Here is a 24,679-nt window from a genome sequence, read left to right as displayed (position 1 = left end):
CCTTATACGGATCGTAGGGAAGGCGGCAGCTTTATAGTCTTCGACCTTGCTGCGGGTGAATGTTCTGGAAGTGCCGAGGATACTATTTTATACTAGCTGACTTCTCTGATGTAACTACCATTAGTCATGTAATGGGCTGAGGGCCGATCGGTTCGCCTTAGTATTCCTCGGCCCGAGCACATGATCGCTGCCCCGAATTGGGTCGATGACTTTTGGTTAGGCGAGGGGGAGACTTAATGGAATCTTGCAGCCGCTCAAAGCCACGAAGAACCCCGCCCATAAGCTAAGTCTGGCAAGAGAGACATAGCACAGGCATGGGTTGACGCTCGATTGAATTCTAAAACGTTCGGTGGCGACATAGCAAAAGGATAGAGCAACTGCTGCTCCCAGACCCTTCCGGGTTTATCAAGATAGTTATTTGAAATTATAACGTGATCCACAAGCAACCCGGCCACACAAGCAACCCGGCCACTTTTCAAGCACTCGTACGACAATATATAAGATAATTCAACAACAACGCCTTAAATAATTGAAACTATGAGGAATCCTCTTCTTCAGAGGCAGATATAACTTTCTGACACGTACGAGCACTATGGCCGGGCTCGCCGCAGACGCCACATCGTCGCGCGCGCGTTTCTGGCCTCCTCGTACGACCACTATTCTGACTCGTTTCCGCCCTTAACTGCTCCGTCGCGTCGATTTGAGCCTTCAAATCTTTTGCCTGATCAATTGTTAGGGACCCTCCTTTCTGTAGCTGAATCTTTTCGTACGACGACGGCGGCTAAGGCGGTCGTTTGCATCTCGAAGTTCGGCGAGGTCATGGCGCATAAGGGTCTGCTCGTGTACCATCATTGTGATTCCTTTATTAAGCTGCCGTAGGCTCTCAATAATAGACGAAGGAGAGCTATTCTGGTGTCGTACGATGCGATTTTTGATATACTCCGTCTGCGATTCGGCCTCAATTGGGTTATTCGGCGTCTTCGAAACCCAAGGGGTGGCAGTCCAGCAGAGGAACCTGGCGGTGTCGGCGTGTGAAACTTCACATCCAGCTGCGAAATCACATAATTCGGGTCGTACGGCACTAGGCCAGTTGCTCTAAAGCCTGCCTGGATGTTTGACTTTGTCATCGCAGTGTCGTACGCCTTATAAAAGGCTGGGAGGAAGTCCTCCTTTGAGATGTGGGTAGTATGCGCCCGCATAAGACCCTCGATTTCTTTACCGTACGCCCGTTTAAGAGGGCTAAAGCACCCAACATCAAGAGGCTGGAGCTTATGTGATGAATGGGCAGGCATACATAGCGTTACAATGTTCTGCTCCTTGCAGTAGAGCTCGAAATCGACGGAATGGTGGCTCTCATGGCCGTCGAGGATAAGGAGGCGGTGGGTACCCTTCGTACGACTCTTCGTATGGAAATTGAAGTGTTTTACCCATTCTAGACCTCTCTCGTTCGTCGTCCAGCCGTTCTCTGAAGCGCGATTACCCAGTTGGGCGGTAGAGGGCTATTCGCGGTCCAGGAGTCGAGGTGGACCTTCCCCGCGAAGATAATATATGGTGGGATCGAATAGCCGTACGACGCGATACCCTGGATTACTGTAACCCATTCCTGATTGCCTTGTTGTACGGCTCTTGGCCTCCCGCGTCGATCGGAGGTCGTAACAACAGTTTCGGCAGAGATCTTACCTATCGCGAAGCCCGTTTCGTCGAAGTTATAGATGTCGTTATCGTGGATCCCGTATTTCGCGATTATGTTTCGTACGAGCTCAAACCACGCGCGATACGCGTCCGGATCCTCGCAGAGGACTCTCTGGTAGTCGATTCTTCGATTAAAACGCGTATGGAGCTCAGGTCGTCGTCGTACGAAGTTTGCAGCCCAGTTCTTTCCAACGAGGAGCGTCTCGCGTTCGCGGAGGAGTCGATCCGCCATTTCTCGAACACCACCAAGTCGCGGTGGAAACGATCGCGAATCAAGGTCGATTATGTATTGTATGATACTGTCCTCTTCGTACGAGGTCAAATTCTAGCAGGGTGGTCGGATATCGCGTTTCGCAGCTTGGCCGTTCCGTCGTCGTGAGAGGGTCGCATGGGATACATTATAGAGTAGTGCAGCCTTTCGTACACTTAATTTTGGGTCAGAATGGAGCGCATTAAGCGCTAGGACTAGGTCGCTTTCATTTGATTGTCGTCCCATTATTGTTGGTGGAGAAAAGGAGGAAAGAAAAGGAGCAATTAACAATGGGCGGAAAGTGTCTCATTCACTTGGGTGTCTCAGTCACTTGTGGATTACGTTATACTTAATCTATTTCAAGTCCAAGGCTACATGATACTGCCTTAAACATACTGCTTCTTTAAAGAACACCCGTCGAAATCGAGTTGCTGATTGAAAGCTGGCAACGATCCTAGCTAGCCCAAAACTATTCGTTGGCTTGGGATCTCAACGTGTATAGCCTGAATACGGCGTCTCTTCACCCATTTATTCCTCTCATGATTATAACTGTAACGCTTGTGGAATAGATCTTGACCCTCGAGTGTCACCGTTATTACCCTCTTAGAGATGTCGAGCTAGCCGGATCGGAAGGCAATAGCTCGATATCTCGGCGTTTGGAATACTGGTATTGAATTATGAATGATTTGCCTTTCGACACGTCTAACCTATGAAACTTTGAAGTCTGGAGAGCGACTCATTGGCAAACTTTTACAGCCCCAGCAGCTGATATAGGCGATTCAGTTAAGCAGCTGTTAGCCGCTCCCTGAAGCAGGGCGCAAACGATCACTAGGAGCGACAAAGCTTTTTTGACTTGATTAAGTAAGTAGTGGTAAGAATCACAGTTTTTCTGTATCCGGTTCTTTCCTGGTTTGCCCTGCGGTCTGTGCCTCCTCCGACTTGAATTGCTTCCACGGATTGAATGTGAGCAGAAAAGATATGTCAGGCTGCTTTTGTTTTCCAGAAACTAATCCAAGAAACCATAATGGAAAAGGTTCCGCGAGGTTATGTCAATGTGATTGTAGCATGCAGCAGCGAAGCTGATGTGAATCTTATTCTATTCAATCTCTCAGTCCAACTCGATTATCAATCGAGTCGAAGAGAGTGCACTAGGGGTTCTTGGCTGTTTATGCTGTGCAACGCGCAACTAGATTAGCTTGTCTAACAGACATTGCAATTTGTTGATCACAATTGCAAATCGTCGATCGTTTGACAACCTTCTTGTCATGGCACTCCGTCCTGCCATACTTGGTACACCCATCAAATTCTCAAGAAGATAAGCTTGACCTTTATGCCGGCAGAAAAGCCCAATAGAACTTCTCCTTTCATTGAAATGTATAAAGTTCCAGTGAAGCCAGCATATAGCCTAACAACCCCGTGGTGGCCTTGAGTGATTTTGGTACTTTCCAAACAATTCTCTGTAAATTCAACGAGAAGAGATCAGATAAGTGGGAAAAGTGAAGACTCAAAAGTCCTCTCTTATTGTTCCCATCATGTGAATTACTACTAAAAACAATGTTTCGGCGGTGAAATCCCTGTTTTTGGTTCACAGAGCAATCAAAACTGCTTCCAGTTCCATGCCTGCGCCACCTCCGTGATCTGGCCGCACCCCTCCACCTCTTCCCACACACCCCACCACTCCAGGAACCTGAATCCCAGAGGTGGTTACTTGGTTCACATATCTATCAATCACCCTCACTCGCCCTCGTTCACCCTCACTCGCCCTCGCTCACTCTTGCTCACCCTCACTTATCCCCCCATTCACCCTCAGTCACTCATGGTCAGGCCTGGAGTCTGTCCTCCTGACATAGTTGTCAAAGCGAGGTTGAAGCTTTGGATGATCTTCTCGAGCTGAGGCACGACCCAGCCAACGAAGTGCTGAAGAAGCCAATACATTCGCGACGGCGAGTGGCAGTCAATCCTCAGCATGCGCAAGGACAGGCAGACGCCATGGACACAACTGTACACCGTGGCTTCAGTCGGGGTTGACGGCAATGACCCTGGCTGCAATGACGATGACAGTCTCGACGAAGAGGAAGTCAACCCTTTGCCCCTTCTGGCTCATGTCTACAACCAACTACCCGCTCCTTCGCGTCGGAAGAAGAGGACAGTGGAGGGATTGTGTCGACAGCGAAAACAATGGTATCGGTCAGTGTGGCATATCCCCAAGCGCAATGTGCTCATCCTAACGTGACCCAGATACTGTCGCTTGATCGAACGCGACCCTAAGGAGACCCTTCTGTCGCTCGACATGAATCGCTACAAAGCATACTTTGAGTGGTTGATCCAACGCGGACGTATAAACGCCATTACAACGCTGCAGACTTATTGGAAACAACTCAGCACGTTATACGCCGAGACAAGCCAGGGCTGGATTGAGATGGGCGTTCTGAACGAGATGAGCAATGTTGGTAGCTTGGCTCTCCTCTTCTTTGTACCGATCACTGACCATACTTCCAGTATCTGCGATTCTTGCAGCAAAAGTACTCGCTGAGGGAGGCTCAAGATGATAAATCGCCACTCTACGTTGACGATCTGGATAATCTTCTCTTCTACCACTGGGTGCACGACACGAGGGCCTTCGTTCACGAGCGGCAACGGGTGATCGTGGCCATGGTCTTCATCATCATTGGTCTCATGGCATCACGGCCAAGTGCTGTCCTTGCCTTGCGGTACGAGGATCTGCATGTTCAGCTCTTTCCTGCAGACGATCCGCAATGTCGGCCAGACATCGTTATGAAGCTCAAGTTGACAGACACCAAGTCGGGGAAACCCATCCATGTAGGATTCCGTGAGGAATTCAACCTGATCCACTGTGTTCAGTCAGGCCTTCTCGCTCTTGCGATTGCGGATCGGGCCTTCGTCGACGACATCACTTGTCTGCAAGACATCTACAAACTTAGAGTTCCCTCAACTATGGATCGGTTGAAGCTCCAGTGGAAAGCAGACTGGTCCAATAAATTCATATTCAGACAAGGTCCTCTTCACAGCGACCATATAACGTACCAGCAGTGCCTTCAGGCAATCCAGGCGCTTGGTCGTGTGTGTGGATACGAAGAAAAGCTGAGGTTCTATCAGATTCGTCGCGGATCGGGCAAGAAGTTAACAGAAGAGCTTACGATGGAAGAGAGGAATCAAATCATGGATCACATTGGAGGTACATCAGCAGTTTACCGCCGGTACTACATGACTGGCTTCATCGACAAGGACATACAGGCCATCACCTTCGCCAGTCCTCCGAGGACAAGGCTCCTGCACAGGACCGGTCGCATTGCCCGAGATACCGAGGCACCTACAACACTCACCACGGAACAATCTCGCACCGTGAATGTCCATCCTGACATTATCGGGTACAAAAAGGCTCGGTCAGAAATCAGAGATCAAATTCAAAAGTCATTTGGGACTGTCGCGGCAGCTAGAAACTCCAATCACGCCGATTGTGTCGCTTTAGTCAAATCATACGACAAACTCAACAGAAAGATCATCAGTCGCAAGAAATGGTTGAGGCAGGATCTGCTTCAAACAGCGATCACCACGTATCACAACACAGCCAGCAGTAGAGCAATCACGGACCAGATGAACGGCAAGCCGTCTGTGGACGAGCTTGTGCAGCCTCGAGCCTGTTTCGAATACACCGCTCGATTACAGATCGCCAGTCTCTTCTCCCATGAGGATGGTACGATCGGATGTCGGAGCCTCGATGAAAAACGCGCTCAGCTAGTCAACGCGATGGCTGAGCTGTGCATGGTTGCGGAATCGCCACCCAAGTACAGAACACATCTGTCAAGGACGTCACCTCAAAGAGATCATGGCCTGCAGGTGGTGCAGGACTTTTCCCATGATGGGAGAATGGTCCTGCGTCCACAGCGGAAGAAGCTGATCTGTCCGTTCTGTCAAGAGGATTCTAGCTGTGCACCTTTGAAAAAAATCAAGGAGTACTCGCGGATTGATACATTTGGGAAGCATGTTTTCTGCCAGCATTTCGACGCCAAGGGACATCGTCGCGGCACTAGAGGAGGGAGTGCTTTTAGGTGTCCCTTCACTCCCTGTACTACTCCTTTGTTTCATGCTCGCGATTTCGCTCATCATGCAGAGGCGGTTCATGAGATGCCTGCTTTCCAAGTGTCCACATTGCCGGGCCAGCCCAATGACTGGCATGGTGTTGTGAGTCATATTGTGTAGTTTATTAAACCGTGCCGTCAGGCTGCTGGACTAAAAATACACGCTGTGTTCGTCGCCTGTTCCTCTCCTACTTCTGCAAGCCTATTATCACCTCATAAGTGCCCTCTTGACTGCAACATTAACGTCGCCGGCGTCGGCGCGCATGCGCTCCTTGATAGCTTCGGCAGCAAGAGCAGCAGTACCTGTTTCGGGCCCGGCGCCGCCCGACACGCCCGTAAGCCGCGACGTCGCTGCTCGTTCTCCTCGTCGAATTGTCGTTAATGTCGTTCTCAGATTAAGAAGGATCGGTGCGGCCCTGCCGGCGACAAGCGCCCTGTGTCCTGCGCCTCCTGCGTGACGCGCACAGCCGGTGCTTTTGAGTACCGCTGTCGCTATGTCCAGGGAGGTCGCGAGCTCCGGTGCCATATTGGCCACTCCCGCGTCGCCGTAAGTCCTCGCTAGCCCGCTCCGAGCGCGAGTCGCTGACGATGCGTGTGTGTCCAGTTGTCTCTCGATCTGGAGACGCGTGCCGCTGCTGCCCACCTTCATAGAGGTAGCCGACCGCGTGGCCTTCCGGGAGGATCCGGTACCTCCCACGCCCGCGCACGCCGCGTCTGCGATGCTGATGTCCTGCGATAGGAGTTCGCCGGCGCCGGGGCCGAGGCTGCGTTGCGTCCGGTCGGTGGTTCCGTACCGAGGGTTGAGTCGGTGGCAGCGGTTCCACCGCTGCGCCTATTCCGGCAACCCGGAGCGCGGGCTTACTTGAGCGTCGGGTAGCAGCTCTCGAGAGCCTAGCTCGTGGTGTTGAAAGTTGGACCTTGCTGCGTGTGCGACTCGAGTGCGCTGCTAACATCTGGTCCAGCTTGAGCGCCGGGTTGCGGAGGAGGAGGGAGGGGAGTAGAGGGGAAGTGCGCTGCGCGGTCGCGCATGGGGCGCTCCGTACGCTAGAAAAGTGTTTCTGTTAGGTCTGCCTGTCGCGCTTCGGGGCAGCAGCACCCCTGTAACATTCCACTGAAGATTGGCGTTTCGTACAGTAAACGAGCCGCTACAGGGCACCCACCCCACTGGGTCATCCACTGGGGCGGCCCCTAGCCACCTGAGCCGCCCACTAGCCAGCACTCCGGCATGCTGGTTTCAAGTCGCGAATGCTTAGAGCAATATGTCCACTACTCCGTTCTGCCCTCAGATGTGTGCTGGCAGGTTACTCAAATCAGCACTCTTCAGCCTCTCCTTGGACACGTACAGTTCACGCGGCAACCAATCCAACACGCGACCAGCAGGTCGTCCCGGTGCGGCAGCGAGTTCTTCCCCTTCACGGCCGCTCATCATAATGCCCAGTGCGACACCAACGAGCCAGCACCACACCATGCCTTCGCCGGCGCAACCCGCCACGATCCACTCCCGACGCGGCATCTGGCCCTGTCCGGGATCCCTGACCCCGCCTGCCGGCGTCCTGCCCGTGACTGCCGTGTCCAGCTTTCCGACCAGTGGCAGCAAGTCTCCCGTGAAGCCCAGGATCCCGGACCACGCCTGCCTGAGCCCGCCGCCAACACCCCAGTTGTAGCGAGGAGTAGATAATATCTCAGGTACAGGAACGGTTGTTTGACCTCAGGCTCAAGAGTTTAAAATTCCGAGAGTAGCGAACTACAAAGCTATATTATGATGTCTGCCTATTGTACTTGAAAGTATTGGGGCTTACCAGCGGCGCCTCACCATATGAAGGCACATGACTTGCTGGGTAGCTTCGGTGGAATTTTGCGCCAATGGGGAGCTGCGCTGGCTACCCCGGTGACGACATTTGCTGCCCCAGGTCCAATTGATCCTCGTCACAAGGGCGGCGGCCCCATGCGAAATATGCAGTTAGAACCGGGGAAGAAGTGCCTGTGCAGTCGTCCTCTTGCGGCATTGCGTGTCCCCATAGTAAAAGAGCCGGGCATCGGGCTATCGGCAGTCCGGCACTTCTTGCATGCTGATTACGCGCCAAGTCAGAACCAGGTCTTGTTCATACCGTCCAAAGTACTAAAATAGTTCTGTAAGCATAAAACCGAAGTTTAGCACCACCAACGTCAAGTGAGTAGCCCGGGAAATAAGACCGCCAGATGGAGCACCAAGCAAGTTTCTTCATTATTGGATGATACGGATTTATTTATTTTCTTTTTCATGACTTGGGGACCGGCCAACGTATCTCAGCTTAGGGGGACGAGTACTTGTAGCCGTACTGCTTCTTGGCATCGTCCAAGAACTTCTGGTTCTCATCGGCCTTCTTCTTCGCCTCGGGGTCCTCGGCGCGAGTCTTGGCCAGCGTCTCGTTTCTAAAGCTCGACGCGGAGGGGATGGCGAAGCCCCTTGCTGTAGCAGGACGGGCGACGATCCGCTCGTACCAGGCCTGGACATTGGGGAACTGCTTCAGGTCGATGCCAGACAACGTTGCGATGCTAACCCAGCCAATCATCGACATGTCGGCAATGCTGTACTTGCCCTTGCCGGGACCAGCAACAAAGTCACGGCCTTCGAGACGCTTATCTAGAACGCCGTAGAGGCGCTCCGACTCGCCAACGTACAGCTGTGCTCCATAGGGGATCTTCTCCTTGGCGAACTGGAAGAAGAGGTTGGCCTGACCCTGCATGGGGCCCAGGCCGCCGTGCTGCCACGCCATCCACTGTTCTGCAACTGAGTAGTCGTCCGAGTCAACAGGAAAGCTGAAGCGGTGCTCCGGGTCGTAGTGGCGGGTGAGGTAGGTCAGGATGGAGAGGCCCTCAAACACGGCAAAGTCATTGCGGTCGTGGTCGACAATGGCGGGGATGCGGCCGTTGGGGCTGATGGCGGTGAACCACGGCTCCTTCTGTGTGTTCTTCATGATGTTGATGCTTTGCCAGGTAAAGTCCTTGCCGTAGGCCTCCTTGAGCTCCTCAAGGAGGATGCTGACCTTGAAGCCATTTGGCGTGCCTACAGCCTCTCTGTCAATCAGAGGCCAACCACGAGGCGTCGCCAGGAGCGGAGCAGATCGACTGCGCTACTATACGTACCAAAAGTGAGGAGCTCGATGCCGCTCTTGGCAATAAGTCCAGTAGGCTCCGACATTTCTTCTGGCTGTGGAGTTGAAGGTGACGGTATGGATTGGCCCTGCTGGAGCTGTCTCGTGGTAGAGTACGCGGGGTGTGAGCTTCCAGGTGGTCGGCGAGAAGCGTGTCGTGATGTGTGAGCGGCAGTGGGAAGGACAGCTCCTGGTGCTCGTGGGGTGGCTAGGTGAAAGAGTCTAGGGCTGTTGCTTTGGTGGAATGGGAATGCTGAAGCACGAGGGGCAGTGAAGGAGGACCAACGGAGGGGCGGGCTGGGGCCTTTAAGAAGCCTCGCGGGCCCAGCAGCGGGAAGGCGCAACTTCAGTGGTGACAGCATTTTACCCAGAGATGGGGGATTGGGTTTCTCCGTGAGGAGTTGGGGAAAGAGGGGGTCGGGGTTGGACACGGCAAGCGTGTTGCACGCAGAGCACTCCTGGATCAAAGTGGCTTGCAGCGGGACACGGACTTCATTCAGGTCGTTGGCTGCTCAGCTTGCTCTACGCAGGCCCCTCTCCTCAGACATGGACTCGGGCAACTCGTCTGGCTTACCCGAGCTGAAAAGGTAATATACGCCTGCTCATCGTGCTGGGCAATGCCAAATGGTGCACGAAATCGCAAGGCAGCACCTCATTTCTCTGTTGTATTCTGATCGTGCTGTCCAGGCAGACGAATATCGTTGCCGATGATTGGCCAGTCGTGGCGCAGAAAAGCTTGGCTTTTTTACTCCGCGCTGGCTCGCCAGGCACAAGGGGCGTGAGTGCGTTTGGGGGTCCCTGTTCTCAACTGTTGCTGTGGTCAATGGAAGAAGTCTCATTAAATTGCGGCTGATGGATTTAGCCGGGTGCTGTGGTCTTGTGACCGCCAGGCAGCCAGATTCTGGTTTGGGATATCCAGGGCGCTCATTTCATCACCACCCCTGAGAATAGAATCTATCACAACCCATCGAATTCCCTCCACAGATCATTTCACTGCAATGGCCACCGAGAACACCACGCACAAGGTCACCCTGACTGGCCCTCAAGAGACGCTGCTGGCGACGCTCTACGGCCGGTCTAGAGACGCCGCCCGTCCTAACTCGGTCCTCCACGACAAATGGGCCGTCGAGACGGTGGAAAAGATTGACTACGACTTCTCCAAAATCGGCATGAACGACACGAGCTGTGTCGGCGTCTCCATCCGCGCCCTCGTTCTTGATACCTGGACCACCGAGTTCCTCGCCGCACACCCGTCTGCAACTGTCATCCATCTCGCATGTGGCCTCGATTCCCGCAATGTCCGTGTACCATTCGGATCCGGAGTTCGCTGGATTGACCTCGACCTACCGGACGTCGTGGCTCTTCGAAATGAGCTGCAGCTCCCCGTCCCAGACGGCGACTACACACTCAAGGCTGGGTCCGCCACTGAACCCGACGAGTGGCTTGGCGACATCCCCGCTGACCGGCCTGCCATCGTGGTCCTAGAGGGTCTGACCATGTACCTCGAGGAAGACAAGGGCAGACATATGTTTGAGCGACTCGTCAGTCATTTTCAGGCGGTCGGAGGCCAATTTGCCTTTGACGCGTACGGCACTGTCGCCATTCGTCTCCAGAAGAGGATTAAGCCTGTCGCAATGACTGGGTCCCAGCTGAGCTGGGGTATTGACGACCCTAAGCTTTTTGCATCATGGTTCCCCGGCCTCAAACTTCTCAACGAGTATCTGTCAGTCGACATGCCTCGTCAAGAGAGCTTGCCACTGGCCGGGAAGATACAGCTCTGGGTTGCTGCACACTTGCCATATCTTCGCGATGCGGGCCGTGTGTTACGGTATGAGTTTGGACCTAAGGATGAAGCTGTAACTGCACCATCCACAAATTAATCTCCGTGTATGACATAACTAGGCATTCTCCTTCATAAACCTGTAATTATTCAATACCCATTTTTTTAATGCATTTGCCTGGTTATAGTGCCAGCATTATATACCACTGGCCCCACAACACAGTCAAGTTGTCGCCGATGTATTGACAATAGCTCAGCTGTGCTACAACCCAATCCCTCTTCATCTCTGCCGACACAAGTCTCATTTGATAGAGGAAAACCAGCAAATCACGCGCGCTTGGTGTATCGGGCGGCTGTGGCCAATCGTAGCAGTCAAGATGTATAGTCCACCACATTAAGTCATATCTGCTTTAAGTTGGCCGGCGCACGCTACCATCCATTTCAGAAGGCGGATGTACTCGCGATAGTCGAACTAATGCTAGCGCTTCTGTTGGCAGCTGCAATAGGACACCCAACTTTCGAAAGATGTAATCTTCCTTGATCTTCCAGGCCATCTTCAGCTGCATTCACTCGTCGAAGGATAGTCAATTCCGGGATCGTAATGCTGGTAGCCATGGTTAGTGTGAAATGTGCCGTTGACACTGCAAGGACTGGAGCGTGGGACGGTCTTGACGTCTTGCCGAATTTATAGGTCACTGGCTTGGCGACTAGAGGTATAAGAAAGGCTTCAAGCCTCGTAGCTCGTTAGGCTGATCAGCAGATGCATGATGCGACAGCCCACTGAACCCTGGACCACATGGGCAATTGTGTAGTCCCGGCAAGACGTACGCTACGACCCACCTTGAGGGCGGCCGGGGACGGACGACCCCGATTCACAGTAAGTCGTGGACCTGATCCGTGTACGCCTAACGGCGCGGTCAAGAAACCATGCACAGTGGCCTATCCGATCATGTCTGGTGCAGCGTTCTATCAGGGCCCTGAAACGGAAAGAAAGCCCCTAGTCCGTGTAGTTGTGGATAGTCCTTCGACCATGAGCAAATAATGGCATCCAGAAAAGTGTACATGCAGCCAGACTGCCCAATGACCCAGAAAAATGCGCTAGTGAGCTAGTTTGAAGGGTTAAGCGGCGCTGGAGCTAGGTTACTACCATCGCCCAAGGCAGACTTGCGCGCCGGTTGCTCCTTGAGTGCGTCAACCCTACGGGACAGACAACTCCGGGGCACCACACAATAGACATGATTGCCAAGACACCAGACAATGCACGGTTTCCTTATCGCACCAATCTCCACCACAATGTTAACTCGCAGGCAGCAGCGTGTCCCCTGGAGAGGCAGATGCGGCAAAGTGGGTTCTGGTGGGCCAGCCATGCTCTAATTGGGAGGCAGTGGGCCGCATACCATCGACCATCTCGTTCATGAGCCAGTAACAAGCGGCGCAGTAACCACCAGCCTGACTTCCGCGCTTTCGCCAGTCGTACACGGGACTGGGCTTATCCCTTAGCATCTTTATGTCTTCAAGACTTACGCCTTACCGATCCCTGTGGTGATAAGAAGGGTATTGAGGACACCAAGGGTGGCTTGCTAGAGGATTCTTACCGCTGGATTTTTGGGAACTCTGAGTTTAAACAATGGCGTAGCGACCAGCTGAGCCCACTTCTATGGATCAAAGGCGATCCTGGCAAAGGCAAGACGATGCTGCTCTGTGGCATAATCAACGAGCTGAGTAAATCGACAGTCGACACGGCTCTTCTGTCCTACTTCTTCTGCTAGGCTAGCGACTCACGAATTAACAGCGCCACTGCCGTGCTACGAGGTCTAATATATATGCTTGTCGGTCAGCAGCCGTCGCTCGTGTCGCATATCCAAAAAATGCAACAACGCAGGTAAAACACTGTTCGAAGATACAAATGCCTGGACTGCTTTGTCCGAGATCTTTACCAATAAAACCAAAAGTCTTCGGATGAGATGCATTATTGCAGCATATGATGTTGTCATTCATACCTGGGTTGAATTCACTTGATTACATAGAATTTGAAGGCTTGATAGAATGCCAGGCTGGCAAGTACAACAATATACTAACTTCCCTTCACTCTTGAAACAAACTCCGACTTAAAGAAGCGATCAAATACTTGCGACTTGCAATAAGCTTGACTTGGTGCTCAACGATCCAACCTTGACCATGATCCTATGGATAGTTGGAGAGGGCTATCAGGCTTGAAACATAAGCCAACGTACTTCATAAGCTGACCCCAATGTAAAGAAAACGAAATGTCAGCTAAATCCGCCTCCCGCAGCTCGAAAGGGAAGCCACAAATGTCAAAGTTAAAGCCCTTCATGCCTCAAACCCTTCGCATACTATCCAAAAACCAAAATGAAGAATGGGTGTTGCTGCCCTCATAGAAGAAGTAGCTCAATTAATAAAAAGAACCTCTCTGCCTGAACATTTAAGACGTCCGACAATCACTTCCTCCGAACTGGCAGAGCAAGTTGTTTCATCTCTTGGTATTCTCCAATCTCTTAAAACGTAACAATTCCATACTTCTCATATGGAAACTCCTCCAAGCTCTCCAACTGCTCCGCCCACCCATCACCCACGGTCCCGATCTGTTCCAGGTCCGGACTCTCATCCTCTCCCAACCCCGCCAAAATCTTTGCCTCCTTCCCCAAATACTCCTGCGCCAACCCCGGATGCGGGACCCAGACAACTCTCATCCCTGCTCTCCTCCCAGCAATGACACCTGGAATACCATCCTCGAACACCAAACACTCCTCTGGCCTAATCTTCTCCTCCCCTTCTGGTAGTCCTTGATTGATAGCCTGCAGCGCCACCAAATAAATATCCGGACTCGGCTTCCCCCTGCCCTTGGGAATCCTAGGATCGTCACCCAGCACCCGTCGATCCTGCTCGAAAACCTCAAACATCTCCCCCAAATGCTGCGTCTTGATCGTAAAATGGCCCTCATGACTACTCGTCGCCAGCGCAACATATATCTTCCTGTCGCCCTTCTGCGTAGCTTTTAAATCCCTCAATAGCTTTTCTACCCCTGGTAGCGGCGCGGCGTTGGGGAATTGCTCGGCTTGGATGATGTGCAGTTTTTGTGTGTATTCTGCCGGCGAGATGTTTGGGATGTTCGCCCAGTTTAGGAGGAGCGAAATGGCTTCGTGGGCGGGCCGCCCTTGCAGTTTGGATTTTATGGACCAGGTCATGGGACCGGCGGAGTAGGTTGCGAGGAGGATGTTATGGCAGAGTGTGTAAATATCTTCGGTATTTATGAGGAGGCCGTCCATGTCGAAGAGGCAGGCTCGTACTGGGGGGAAGCTAGAGAGGTGAGTTAGAGAGATTGGAGGAAGGGAAAAGAAGCTGCTTAGCTTACTCTGTTTTCGGGGTTGCCATCTTGACAATTCTCTGCGAGGTGTTCCTCTTTGTGTACTAAAAAGGGTGCGTGTTCCGATGGGTTATTTGTATGATGTTGAGTTTGTATCGATGGAAGTCGAGATAACGACCTCAAGATATATCCATGCGCCAAGAGACAGAATGGATCCTTCAAAGAAAAATTCAAACCTTTGAAAGCAGATTGATTTGTAAGAAAGTTTTGCACTTAGCTTAAGAACCCCCATTGCCTTGGAGACGATGAAAGTTTTTGGTGTCGTGGTGTAATGTATCTATTTATGGTGACTTTCCTTGAGTCTCTGCAACGTCACTTCAGCTCACCGGTGACTCAACAGAGGATTGATTGATTGATTGATAAGTGGGGTAGGGCTGATATGGGACATGCGCCCTTGCATGCACAACCAGCCCACTGAAGCACCCACTGTAGCACCGCGGAATCAAAGAGAATGGGGTGCTACGGTCTCGCCCTGGTCTTCCCCGCTCCGTTGTCGCTACGCCTTTGCGTCTGCCCGTGCTCCTGTGACCTCGTCCCGGATCTCTCGGGCCCTTATTTCCTGTCCTTCGGCCTCTCTCTCTGCCTTCGCGAACTGTGGAAGCAGGTGCTGCGTGAACAGCTACTTGATGGCGGCCTTGCTGAACCTTAGGCGGTGCAGTAGAGCTGCTAACTCGTTGCGCGTTCTCGGCGTGGGATGCCCAGGGTGTGCCACAGTCAGTCGTGGCTAAGGCGTAACGCCTCATAGGATAGGGCGACGTGGCCCAAGGTTCCCCTGTGCTTCTTCGTAGCGACAAAGCGGCGATGTCACCGCGGGTGTAGCGATTTTATACAGGAACCCCCTCATATCTAGTCTTCCTGTCCGGATCTACGTGCGCACTGACGACTCGAGCTTAAGTACGCGCAGGCCTCGGTGGCGAGCAAGCGTGGAGGCCTTGCGCTCAGCGCTCGGCGCCTGTAATGCGCCTTCGCCCCGACCATAGAGCCAGCAGCTCAACCCACCCTCTTCCACCCAAAAGAAACGCTCCCCCGACGTAACCAGCGGGCTGGCTTTCTTCCCATTCTCCAGGTACTCTCGAACGTCCTCCTCCTGTACGTCTGCTAATTATTTGTCGAACTGTTCCCCAACTCTAATAGCCTTCTTGAGCAAAGGTGTGATGCGGGGCGCGCATTAGGAATGTCAAGTTTGGCCGAGTGTGGGTTACCCCGCCAGGCTGCCCTGTGCCGCGTGATCAGAGCCTGCAGACAGTACCAAATCTTGACTTGAGTTGGCGCTGTTGGCGCTGCGGCGCTTAGTTCCGCTATTCGCCCCGAATCCGCCGGCACAGTACTGTAGCGCATTGCATGTGCATTTCTCTGCAGTGATCAGCAGGAGCGAGCCCCTCTCCCGTTGCGTGCTGCACGTGGTCCTGTCTCACTCCAGTGGCATGGAAGCTTTCTCCCCAGGAGTCTGGATCCTGCCACTTTTTCAGCACTTGTTCGAGAACATAAAGTGTCAATATCAGCCCCCGCGCTTCAATCTACGCTCTCGGCTCTGATCATTGCCGATCGAGAATGAACCCCAGGCTGTCCACGCAGACTGGGGCCATAGTGGTGTCGTGCAGCCACCTCCGACTCTCCGAGCTGGGGTCTGTACTATGTGCTTAGCCGGTGGACGTGCCAGCCGGGTGCCGGCGTGACAGGCGCATCACCCGGCGCGCCTCTTGATATCTTGCGCGACGCACGCTGTGCCGTTCAGGCTCTAGTCTCGCCATGGGGCGTTTTGGGTGAGCCCTCGTGTGGTCATGCATAGCATCTCTACCGCCCCACAGACGCAGGGCCGGTCAAGCAACGGCTTGGCCAGGTGGTCGGGGCCTGCTCTGAAGGCACAAGTGGCCTCCACGGGTGTCAATTCAATGCCAGGGGGAGCATTGCGATCCGTGGAGGCCATTGCGCCCACAAGCAGGCGTTTTTCGGTGCTGTGGCTTGCTTCGATTTCAAAAGTTTCGATCTTGATGTGTGTGCTGTTTTTCCTGTAGATTGTCGACATCCTGCGGCTGAGGCCAGGCTGCAGCGGGGGCGGTCATCCTCGGAACGGATGAACCTGATCCCGTCAAGCAGCCGGACCATCGTTTCCCGGCTAAGTTGTCAAGACTTCGACGGGATCCCATGTCGGCCATGCAACAACAGCCTCATCCTCCATACATGGCACCTAAATTTATCGAAGATCCAGCGAGCCGAACTCGAGAATGCCATCATCAACAATTTGCAGGGCGCGTGGAAGCCGTCACCGACAAAGAAACCACCAGAAAATCTTCCATACCCTTCCATGCAGTTCTACGGTCCCGTGACGTGTCCTGAGAAGTAACCCGCCACCCCCCGATCTGATCTGGGGTAGGTACTGGTGAAATAAGCCCGCACTGGTTACTGTGGGTTCTGCCCCTCCCTGTCCTCTAAGTACTTACGAGTACCTAAAATTCGTCAGCTTCAGGGTACAATCTGTATGTGTCAGCGTGACCAACTATGTACTGTCAAGTCCCGCTGATGCCCACAATCAAGAGGAGACTTGTTCAGAGAGGAGGTCATTTATGCTCATGACTGTAGTAGTTTATTATTGGCTTGCTAGCCACCAGGCGTAATAAACTAGTGTGTGTGTGTGTGTGTGTTAGTTTATATGGGACAGGTTTTTTGTCACCTGGACTTTGAGACTCCCCCGCTGGCGGGTCATACCGGAGTCCTAAGCGCCGTCGATCTCTGGTCGCAGTCTAGACTAGCTACATCCAGCGTAGTCAGCATCAAACGGCCAATCGCCGTTGATACGACCGTTGACAAGAGGGATTTAGAGAATGCGAGGTTTTGCCAACTGGCATTTATTTATAGCTCGACAGGGAGCCATTCATAGAGTCACGGCTTTTCGGAGCGATGGTGTCATATAAGGTACTGATGACGTGTTTCTTAACCACCTATATTACAACGCTACTCCGAGCATCGATGCCATGAAACTAATCCACATCTTATTCACAAGAGAGAATTACCAGAATCTGCAAAGAAGAGCCATGTCCTCAGTCGTCTACCTCGTGCGCCATGCCGAGTCAGAGCATAACATCTCGAAAGACTTCACACAACGAGATCCGCCTCTCACTGCCACTGGTTTGACCCAGGCATCGACTCTGATTGAGACGTTCCCTGACACAGCTTCTATCGCCGTCGTGCTCACCTCTCCACTTACACGCACGCTGCAAACTACCATAACCGGCTTCCCTCAAGTCTTCCGCAAGGATACGGCAGGCAGCGCCCGGGTTATTATCGACCCCGACCTCCAGGAGCGCAGCGATCTTCCATGTGATACCGGGTCTGGGCGCCTTGAACTGAATGAGGCCTTTCCGGGTCTCAGTTTTGAGGGCTTGGAGGATGAATGGTTCATCAAGGACGGGTTGTACGCCGTGGATGATGTTGCGGTCGCGAAGCGAGCACAACGATTCCGCAACAGATTGCGAGACATTATTGCGTCACTTGAGGATGGAGGAGAAGCTAACGAGGGTAGAAGGAGGGATGTGGTTGTTGTTACTCATGGCGTGTTTATGAAGTTTCTAGCTGAAGACGAAGCTATTGATCTCCCCAAGGCGGGGTGGAAAGCTTTCAGGATCGGCGATAGGGGTGATGGAGGGGCTATACTCCTACCGTTCGAGTGAAGTTCAAGTCGAGATACTATTCATCATCTCAGATACAATTAAGTCCGAACAACTGCATACCAGATAAGGCCCAACACGGCACCCATGACGATGGCGACCGGTGGGCTCACGCCAAAGGAGTAGCCGAAGACAAAGCTCGATGCCGTCACGACAACCCACCATGGCTCCTGTGCGAGACTTGTGCCCTGCTGGAAACTTTCGTCTATGTAGCCGATTTCCCAGAGGCGGTAGACGGCGGTGTAAATAAGGCCGACGGCACCGGCATTGACGCCCCTGAGGAGCGACTTTACACATCTAAGGCCGCGGATAGCACTCCATATGCCCATAGTGCCATGAACGGTAATGAGGCCCGGGGCAAAGATACCAATGAATCCGAGTGTAGCCCCTGCAGCTGAGTTGTAACCCCCGTTGATCGCAGTCAGGGCGCCGAGGTACACAGCGAAGTTGAAGTTGGGACCGGGAAAGCTCTGCTGAATGGCTAGGCCGATGAGGAAGTCTCGCGGGCTAACCCAGCCTTCGGCGACGACGTATTCGCGGAGCAAGGGGATGACGACGGGACCTCCGCCGAAGATGATAGTTCCTGCGAGGTACATGTTTGCGAAGAAGCTGAAGAGGAGCGACTTGACGGGTAATACGCCGCGCAGGACCATAATGACGATGAAAGTAATGAGGAAAAAGATAATTATGCCGAGGCCGAAGGTCCAGGAGAAGTTGAGGCTGCGTTCTGGTGGGACGACGCGGGGTTCCGACTCGGTCTCTAGATGCCCGTTCTCAGTAACCGGAAGAGTTTCGGCATGATTGTCTCGGCTTGAGCGCGTCCCTGCCTCATTCCGTTCTGTTATAGCACTGGAAGAAGTAGCAGAGGTGATAGCAGTGTTATGATGATTGGCAGACTGCGACTGCGAAAGCTCGACGGATTCTATCTCTTCTGCCGGACGTCGTCTTCTGGGGTTCTTCACCACCGCCAAGACGGCCTTGACTGGGCCGTGAAGCCAGCGATAGTCATGGACGACAGTTGCGACACCGGCCAGGAACATCAGAAGGGGAAAGTACCACAGCGCGTTGTATAGGATTCCGGCCGCGCCTCCGAGGAAGACGAGTATGTGGGTGGTCTTATCGGTGATGGCTTTCTCTGATAGTTGGACGGCGGCGACTGCGATGATGCCGACGGTTGAGGCGTTGAGGCCAGAGAGGAGTGCATAAACCGGTCCGGGGAGGGAGTCGCCGATGTTAGAGATACCGATGGAGAGGCCGTACATTCCGAGGGCGCCAGGTAGGCTAGGGAAGCAAGTTAGCACCACCGATGCGAGATTTTGGTCTGGACATGGCAGCTTACCTCCAGATGAAAAAGCTCAGTAAGGCCGGCAGGAAACCGTCATGGATGAGGTTGATACAGTAATGCATTTTGGTACTACCAGGGCCAGAGAAGGCCTGGCATACACTGAATAGCTCTTGATACTGCATACCGATCAGCAATGCTACTCTTCCCCAACCATACCATGGAAACCTTGACTTACCACTTGCTCGTCGATCCATTGCAGCTTCTGGACGAATTTGTCATGGAACTACGGCAGGTGAGGGCATTCGTCAGCAGTCGTCCTGTCCTAGACGTAATATGCGTCGCGATGGAATATAATCAGAAGAACAAAGCTGCAGCTCACGATCTTGAAATGCACTGGGGGACCACCGAAGGAGGTAAACCCCAGATGGTAATTAGTGTTGATGGCGTTCCACAACTTGCTCCCGACGTTATCGGGCTGCCAGCCTCCCCAGCGTCGAATAGCCATCCTGGTAATGGTGTAGGAATATGTTGAAGCTCTTGTCCATGGCAGCAGAATTGGCACTGAATGAAAGCAAGATCACAGAATATCGAACGGCTCGAGTGTTGAAAAGTTGAAGATTTAAAACAGCACATTGGTTCATCGCTTGACTGACCCACTTCCACATCTCCGTTAATACCCACTCGGAAAGGTGCATTACAACCAATCATTGCTCCTCTTGCAGGGCACGTGGGGTTGGACATGCCTCCGCCCCATGTACCCTTGAAGCCACAGACTGTTTTCGGACCTATTAGATCGAGGGAATGACAACGAACTGACCGAAAGACTCACACCGAAACGAACATATCCACCTCGCATTGTCCTTGGGTTGTCACGGAAACGAGACTGCCGCATCGCTCACTTGCACCCTTGTTTCTCAAAAGTTCTGGTTGTTGAATTCCTCGGTCCACTACATGACCCGCCTTGTTGACAACCCAGGAGCTATCATAGGGCTTTCATGCATCTCACAATCTGGAAGGCTCGTTCCGAAAGGCCCTTTCTTCCGTGCCTTCCTCGCCATAGAAAAAATTTAAGCTCGGGCCACTGAATGATCCGTGCGAGACGCCTGCACCACAGCTCGCGCCTTCGACTTCGCCATGATTTCTGCGCCACTTCGAGCCACAGTGTAAAGCCACAGCGTCCTGTCTTTCTTCTGGGGCGGTCAACGCAACTTTGCTTAGACCGGGATCCAAAGCTTCATTTTACCGGCTCATCATTGAATGATTAAGTATTACAGTATTATCCCGGGCCGCAAAAAAAAAAAAAAAAAAAAAAAAAAAAAAAAAGGGGGTCGGCTACATATCATTCTTACTCTGTGACATAATGTCCGCCACATTCTGCTCTGCTCCCCTCCGGTGTACGCACAGGTCCATCGTTTGGTCCATGGTTATGGACATGTTGACTTGCGTTTTCCTTGTATTTTATTTCCCATCGGTCGGAATCTTTCTCAATCTCTACGGCATTAAAGGAAAAGGGACAACCTATGTTCCTTTCCTTCTTGTGCTTCCCTGCGCGACTACATTCCCAAACAAGCCTCCTCTTCGCAACGGTTTCCACGGCATCCGATAGAGCAAGATCGGCCCTACTTGATAGCGGTACTCAGCTATCTCAACTCCTTGATGCAGCTTGTATTGAGGGATCCGAGGTTTGGTCCACATATACGCTTCTCAGGGTCCCTGACCATCATTCCCGGCCGGGTTGGCCTCACTTTCGGCGATTCCTGGTGGGACAGGGGGCCGGGGGCACGGGCCATTGAGCCCATTCCGGTACCCCAACTAACCCCAGATTGAGTTCATTCCGGCCAGCGAAAAATGGGCTAATCCACAGCTAACCCAACCCCAAGCCCAACCCCAACTAGCAGGGGTCCGAACCTGTGGGGCCCAGTGGCGCCCTCATATGCGTACATGCACAGGCCGCACGACGACGAGGGAGGCGCGTCGACTGCCAGAGCAAGCAGGCAGGCAGAGGCGCGCGCAAAAGAGAGAGGCAGAGAGAGGAGGGCCAAAAAAATGCCACGCCTAGGAGTCGAACCTAGCTCTTCAACTGTGACTAGCTCGAGCGTCCGGGTCGGATGGCTCCACAAGCTCAGGTTAGGGACCCTTATTCCTGCGGCCGACGTGGGAATGGAGAGCTATATAGCAGTGACGTCATGACCGCTAGACCAGCGAGGCTCTCTGGCTGTTTGTTAAATAGTCAGTCGCTTATTTGGATATATAAGGCTCAGGCAGGCAGGCAGGTCGGCAGGCTGGTCGGCAGGCAGGCCGGCAGGCAGGTCAGCAGGTAGTTCGGCGGCAGCGGTAGCAGGTCGGCGGAGTAGTGGCAGTTCGTCGGAGCCGGTAGCAGGTCGGCAGGTAGTTAACATAGCGAAAATACCTCCGAAGCGGAGGAAGGGGTGCCGGCAAAAAGAGCTACCCACTTGAGAATCTCTACGAGACGAAGAGATTCTCAAGTAGGCGCAGTAATCCGGCCCGGAGTTGAACCAGGGATTCCGCTTAGCAATTGCTAGCGACGTCTTACCGCTTGACCACCGGGCCTGTTTGTTCTTAAGAGACTGGCTGCTTATTTGGATATATAGGGTCTGGCCGTGGCAGGCTGGCAGAGGTCGGCAGGTAGGTCGGCGGCGGCGGCGGTAGCAGTTCGGCGGCGGTAGTAGTTCGGCAGAGGTATAGTAGTTTAGCGGCGGTAGTAGTTCGGCGGCGGAGGTAGGTCATTCCCGGCCCGGAAGGGTACGGGCTATTAAGTTCATTCCGGTACCCTGAGTTCATTCCGGCCAGCGTAAATGTGCTAACCCCTAGCTAACCCAACCCTAACTAGTAGGGGTCCGAACCTTAACCCCCCCAGCTCAGCTACGCGTGTACGGCTAGGCACTGCTGCGAAAAGGGGGACAAGGTAAGTAATAGGTAATAAAAAGGAGATAAGCGCGTACGCGTAACAGCGCGAGCCCGGGGAGTCTAAAGGGGAGAGGGGACGCGCGTAAGAGGAGATAGAGGGAGGAGGAGAATGAAACGGACGCGCGCGCGCATTTCGATTGAACTATAATACTAGCTTAGGGTCTCTTCCCAAGAATATACGCAAGAGTCGAAGATCAGAAGTAGTACCGAGAAGAGAATCGCATACGACAGGTAGTACTCCACGATGGACCGCAGCAGCCAGGGAGGCGACTACGAGAGCGATTACGGCAGCGCCGCGCAGCAGCGGCAGCAGCAGCAGCAGGAGGACGCGAGAGCTACAGCAACGACCGAGCCAGCAGTAACACCAGAGCTCTATCTATATCGGGCAAGCCGCGTACTAGTCTGCACACTATGTAGGGCAGGAATCGCAGCGGCCGTAGGTGGTGTAGTTACCCACTACCGACAGAGGCACCAGCTTAAGGGCGGCCAGCTACGGGCAGTCAAATCGGCGGCAGCGGGGCCGGACAGCGGCGGCGGAGGTCAAGTCTGGGAGGCCCACATGGCGGCGTACGAGGCTAAAGCGGCCGCCGAAGAGGCGGAGCGGGGCCGGATTATCGACTACGAGGCCGGCGTCGACTATGAGTCGCCGTGGGTGAGCCAGATGGGCTGGGCGGCGCATCTGGCCGGCAAGGATATGGCGGAACTACGGCGCGCCGCCGAGCCAGGTCTATCGACGAAGGAGCTAGCTAAACTAAGCTGGTCCGTCCGGAAAGAGAGGGAGGCTTCGGAGGCGACGCTCGTACGGCTGGGCCAGAGCTTCAACCGGGTAATCGAGCGGTGTAGCCGGCGGATCGGCCAGGTACCCGTGGAGACGCTCTGCTGGCTAGCAAGCCGCGACCCGAACCGGCCGTCGCCGCGGCCGTTCCGCGTTAAGCAGGAGGCGCATACGATGGAGAAGTACCGGAGCTACTGGCGGCGCTATCTCTGCTACTGCGTCCGGGTCTTCCGGCTCGGCCGTACGGAGGCGAGGAGGAAGCACCAGGTCCAGTTTACCGACCAGCAGTGGGCCGCTCTCGAGGCTATTATAGAGGCTCTCGATAGTACGGAGGAGGAGAGCTCCCGGGTAGGGGGCGGCGGCGAGGAGGAGGAGAATCGCGAGGGCGACGGCGACGACGGATATCTAGACGAGGCCGTCTTCACGTTCTGTGTTCTGTCGCTTACGCAGCGGGTACTAGTACAACCGTACGTAAACCCGCTACTACACTTCACTACCGTACTCGCGATCGACCCCGTCCGAGCACGATTTCGGCCGCCGGCCGAGTTTACAACACTACTAGCGGGTCTAGCGTGGTGTAGCCGCGTACTACTACTAGAGTACTTCTTCGAGCACGTCCCGATCCAGGAAGAGGATAGTACTACGGACTCCGGCGAAGGGGAGGACGAAGGGCGTAGCCAGCTCCAGGCTAGGGATATCGACGCATTTATGGACGGCTATCGGCAGTGGATCGCAGACGGCTCGTACAGCCCGTTCAGTACGCTAACCCGGTTCTTAACGATCGGAAAGGGCTACCGCCAGAAGGAAGGGGGGGCAGCACGGATTATCTGGGAGGACGGGAAGCAGGCGCTCCGGCTACACGGCTTCCGGATCGAGGTCCAGAACTTCCGGCGGATGGCCCAGGGGCTCGTCTCAACAGCCGAATCGGCGCTCGACGGGCTTCTGTACGGCCAGTCGGCGGTACTACTAGGACGGATCGAGCTTAGCAAAATCAACGACAGCGTAATGTACGAAGGGGGTGGGAAATCGTTCATCTCAAACCCGCAGAACAGCTGGCTTCAAGCCGGGCCCCGCGTCGTTGCCGAGCTCGTTTCGGAGAGGCTCTGGTCGTCCCAGCGGCAGCAGTACCACCGGGAGCGGTCGCAGAAGTGGCTAAACCAGATCGGAACGCTGAAGAGCCAGCTACTCGTACTAACGCACGTCTGGGGAGGCCAGCCAGGCCGAGGGCCCGAGATCACGAGCGTGCGGTATCTAGATACGAAGCAGCTAAGCCGGAGCGTCTATATCTTCGACGGGCAGGTAATGCTCGTAACGGACCGAGATAAGGCCAAGTCGATCCGGGGCTACGGCCGAAAGGTCGCACGCTTTCTCCCGGAACGGGTCGGGCAGCTACTTGTCGTCTATCTCGTCTGGCTAGTCCCGTTCGAGGAGATGCTTCTCGATGCGATTCGGGCTCGAAAACCGTCGGAATCGCTGCGGCACTGGCTATGGAAGGACGGCCGGAAAGGCCGCTGGGGAACGGACGTGCTTACGAAGGAGCTTAGGGCAGCTACGGCGGGCTATCTCGGCGTCGAGCTAGGTACTTCGACGTACCGCCATCTCGCGATCGAGCTAGGCCGTACGATTCAGGGGCTTATCGTACAGCAGAAGGAGCTCGAGGTCGGCGCGGCCGATGACGGATACGG

The 24,679-nt window shown here is 53.9% G+C and overlaps 7 protein-coding genes and 1 non-coding gene across 8 annotated transcripts; 3 read left to right on the top strand and 5 right to left on the bottom strand.

Moving 5' to 3' along the window:
- Positions 1–4,717: 4,717 nt before the first annotated feature.
- On the top strand, positions 4,718–5,203 carry B0I36DRAFT_258359 (uncharacterized protein; the record flags this gene model as incomplete). Its single annotated transcript, XM_046151085.1, has 1 exon — positions 4,718–5,203. A coding segment is annotated over one exon (486 nt), but the record flags the coding sequence as incomplete, so codon positions are not given.
- A 1,097-nt stretch (positions 5,204–6,300) lies between these two features.
- On the bottom strand, positions 6,301–7,038 carry B0I36DRAFT_80708 (uncharacterized protein). The gene has a single exon (XM_046163384.1). The coding sequence runs from the start codon at positions 6,993–6,995 to the stop codon at positions 6,438–6,440; it is 558 nt and encodes a 185-aa protein (XP_046003687.1). The 5' UTR covers positions 6,996–7,038; the 3' UTR covers positions 6,301–6,437.
- A 1,206-nt stretch (positions 7,039–8,244) lies between these two features.
- Positions 8,245–9,627, bottom strand: B0I36DRAFT_343206 (glutathione S-transferase). The gene is given in 4 exon segments (XM_046156137.1): positions 8,245–9,088; positions 9,169–9,345; positions 9,359–9,360; positions 9,381–9,627. The coding sequence occupies 4 exon segments, from the start codon at positions 9,536–9,538 to the stop codon at positions 8,334–8,336; spliced, it is 1,092 nt and encodes a 363-aa protein (XP_046003686.1). The 5' UTR covers positions 9,539–9,627; the 3' UTR covers positions 8,245–8,333.
- A 494-nt stretch (positions 9,628–10,121) lies between these two features.
- Positions 10,122–11,195, top strand: B0I36DRAFT_343205 (O-methyltransferase domain protein). The gene has a single exon (XM_046156136.1). It carries the CDS (start codon positions 10,175–10,177, stop codon positions 11,054–11,056), a length of 882 nt encoding a protein of 293 aa, XP_046003685.1. The 5' UTR covers positions 10,122–10,174; the 3' UTR covers positions 11,057–11,195.
- A 2,132-nt stretch (positions 11,196–13,327) lies between these two features.
- On the bottom strand, positions 13,328–14,503 carry B0I36DRAFT_80692 (GS1 protein). The gene is made up of 2 exons (XM_046163383.1): positions 14,330–14,503; positions 13,328–14,274 (listed from the first exon to the last, which is right to left on the bottom strand). Exons 1-2 carry the CDS (start codon positions 14,347–14,349, stop codon positions 13,473–13,475), a joined length of 822 nt encoding a protein of 273 aa, XP_046003684.1. The 5' UTR covers positions 14,350–14,503; the 3' UTR covers positions 13,328–13,472.
- Positions 14,504–17,373: 2,870 nt separating this feature from the next.
- B0I36DRAFT_370600 (histidine phosphatase superfamily) lies at positions 17,374–18,009 on the top strand (the record flags this gene model as incomplete). The annotated part of the gene is made up of 1 exon (XM_046159924.1): positions 17,374–18,009. One exon carries the CDS (start codon positions 17,374–17,376, stop codon positions 18,007–18,009), a length of 636 nt encoding a protein of 211 aa, XP_046003683.1.
- A 38-nt stretch (positions 18,010–18,047) lies between these two features.
- B0I36DRAFT_258334 (chromate ion transporter) lies at positions 18,048–19,796 on the bottom strand (the record flags this gene model as incomplete). The annotated part of the gene is made up of 4 exons (XM_046151084.1): positions 18,048–19,287; positions 19,346–19,467; positions 19,527–19,574; positions 19,671–19,796. 4 exons carry the CDS (start codon positions 19,794–19,796, stop codon positions 18,048–18,050), a joined length of 1,536 nt encoding a protein of 511 aa, XP_046003682.1.
- Positions 19,797–21,787: 1,991 nt separating this feature from the next.
- B0I36DRAFT_t221 lies at positions 21,788–21,862 on the bottom strand. Its single transcript has one exon. It is a non-coding gene; the product is annotated as a tRNA-OTHER (tRNA).
- Between the last annotated feature and the right edge of the window lie 2,817 nt (positions 21,863–24,679).

Source organism: Microdochium trichocladiopsis (genome assembly GCF_020744255.1).
Source record: "Microdochium trichocladiopsis strain MPI-CAGE-CH-0230 chromosome Unknown B0I36scaffold_22, whole genome shotgun sequence".
Classification (NCBI taxonomy): Eukaryota; Fungi; Ascomycota; class Sordariomycetes; order Xylariales; family Microdochiaceae; genus Microdochium; species Microdochium trichocladiopsis.
The sequence above is the reverse complement of the archived record's forward strand: the minus strand, read 5'-3'. Positions and strand labels throughout refer to the sequence as shown.

Bases quoted from the DNA above. Each gene is read 5' to 3' on its own strand.
- B0I36DRAFT_80708 (XM_046163384.1), bottom strand. From the start codon at position 6,995: ATGTTAGCAGCGCACTCGAGTCGCACACGCAGCAAGGTCCAACTTTCA.
- B0I36DRAFT_343206 (XM_046156137.1), bottom strand. From the start codon at position 9,538: ATGCTGTCACCACTGAAGTTGCGCCTTCCCGCTGCTGGGCCCGCGAGG. The intron at 9,089-9,168 runs GTACGTATAGTA...GAGAGGCTGTAG, and splicing joins CATCGAGCTCCTCACTTTTG to GCACGCCAAATGGCTTCAAG.
- B0I36DRAFT_343205 (XM_046156136.1), top strand. From the start codon at position 10,175: ATGGCCACCGAGAACACCACGCACAAGGTCACCCTGACTGGCCCTCAA.
- B0I36DRAFT_80692 (XM_046163383.1), bottom strand. From the start codon at position 14,349: ATGGCAACCCCGAAAACAGA. The intron at 14,275-14,329 runs GTAAGCTAAGCA...TCACCTCTCTAG, and splicing joins ATGGCAACCCCGAAAACAGA to CTTCCCCCCAGTACGAGCCT.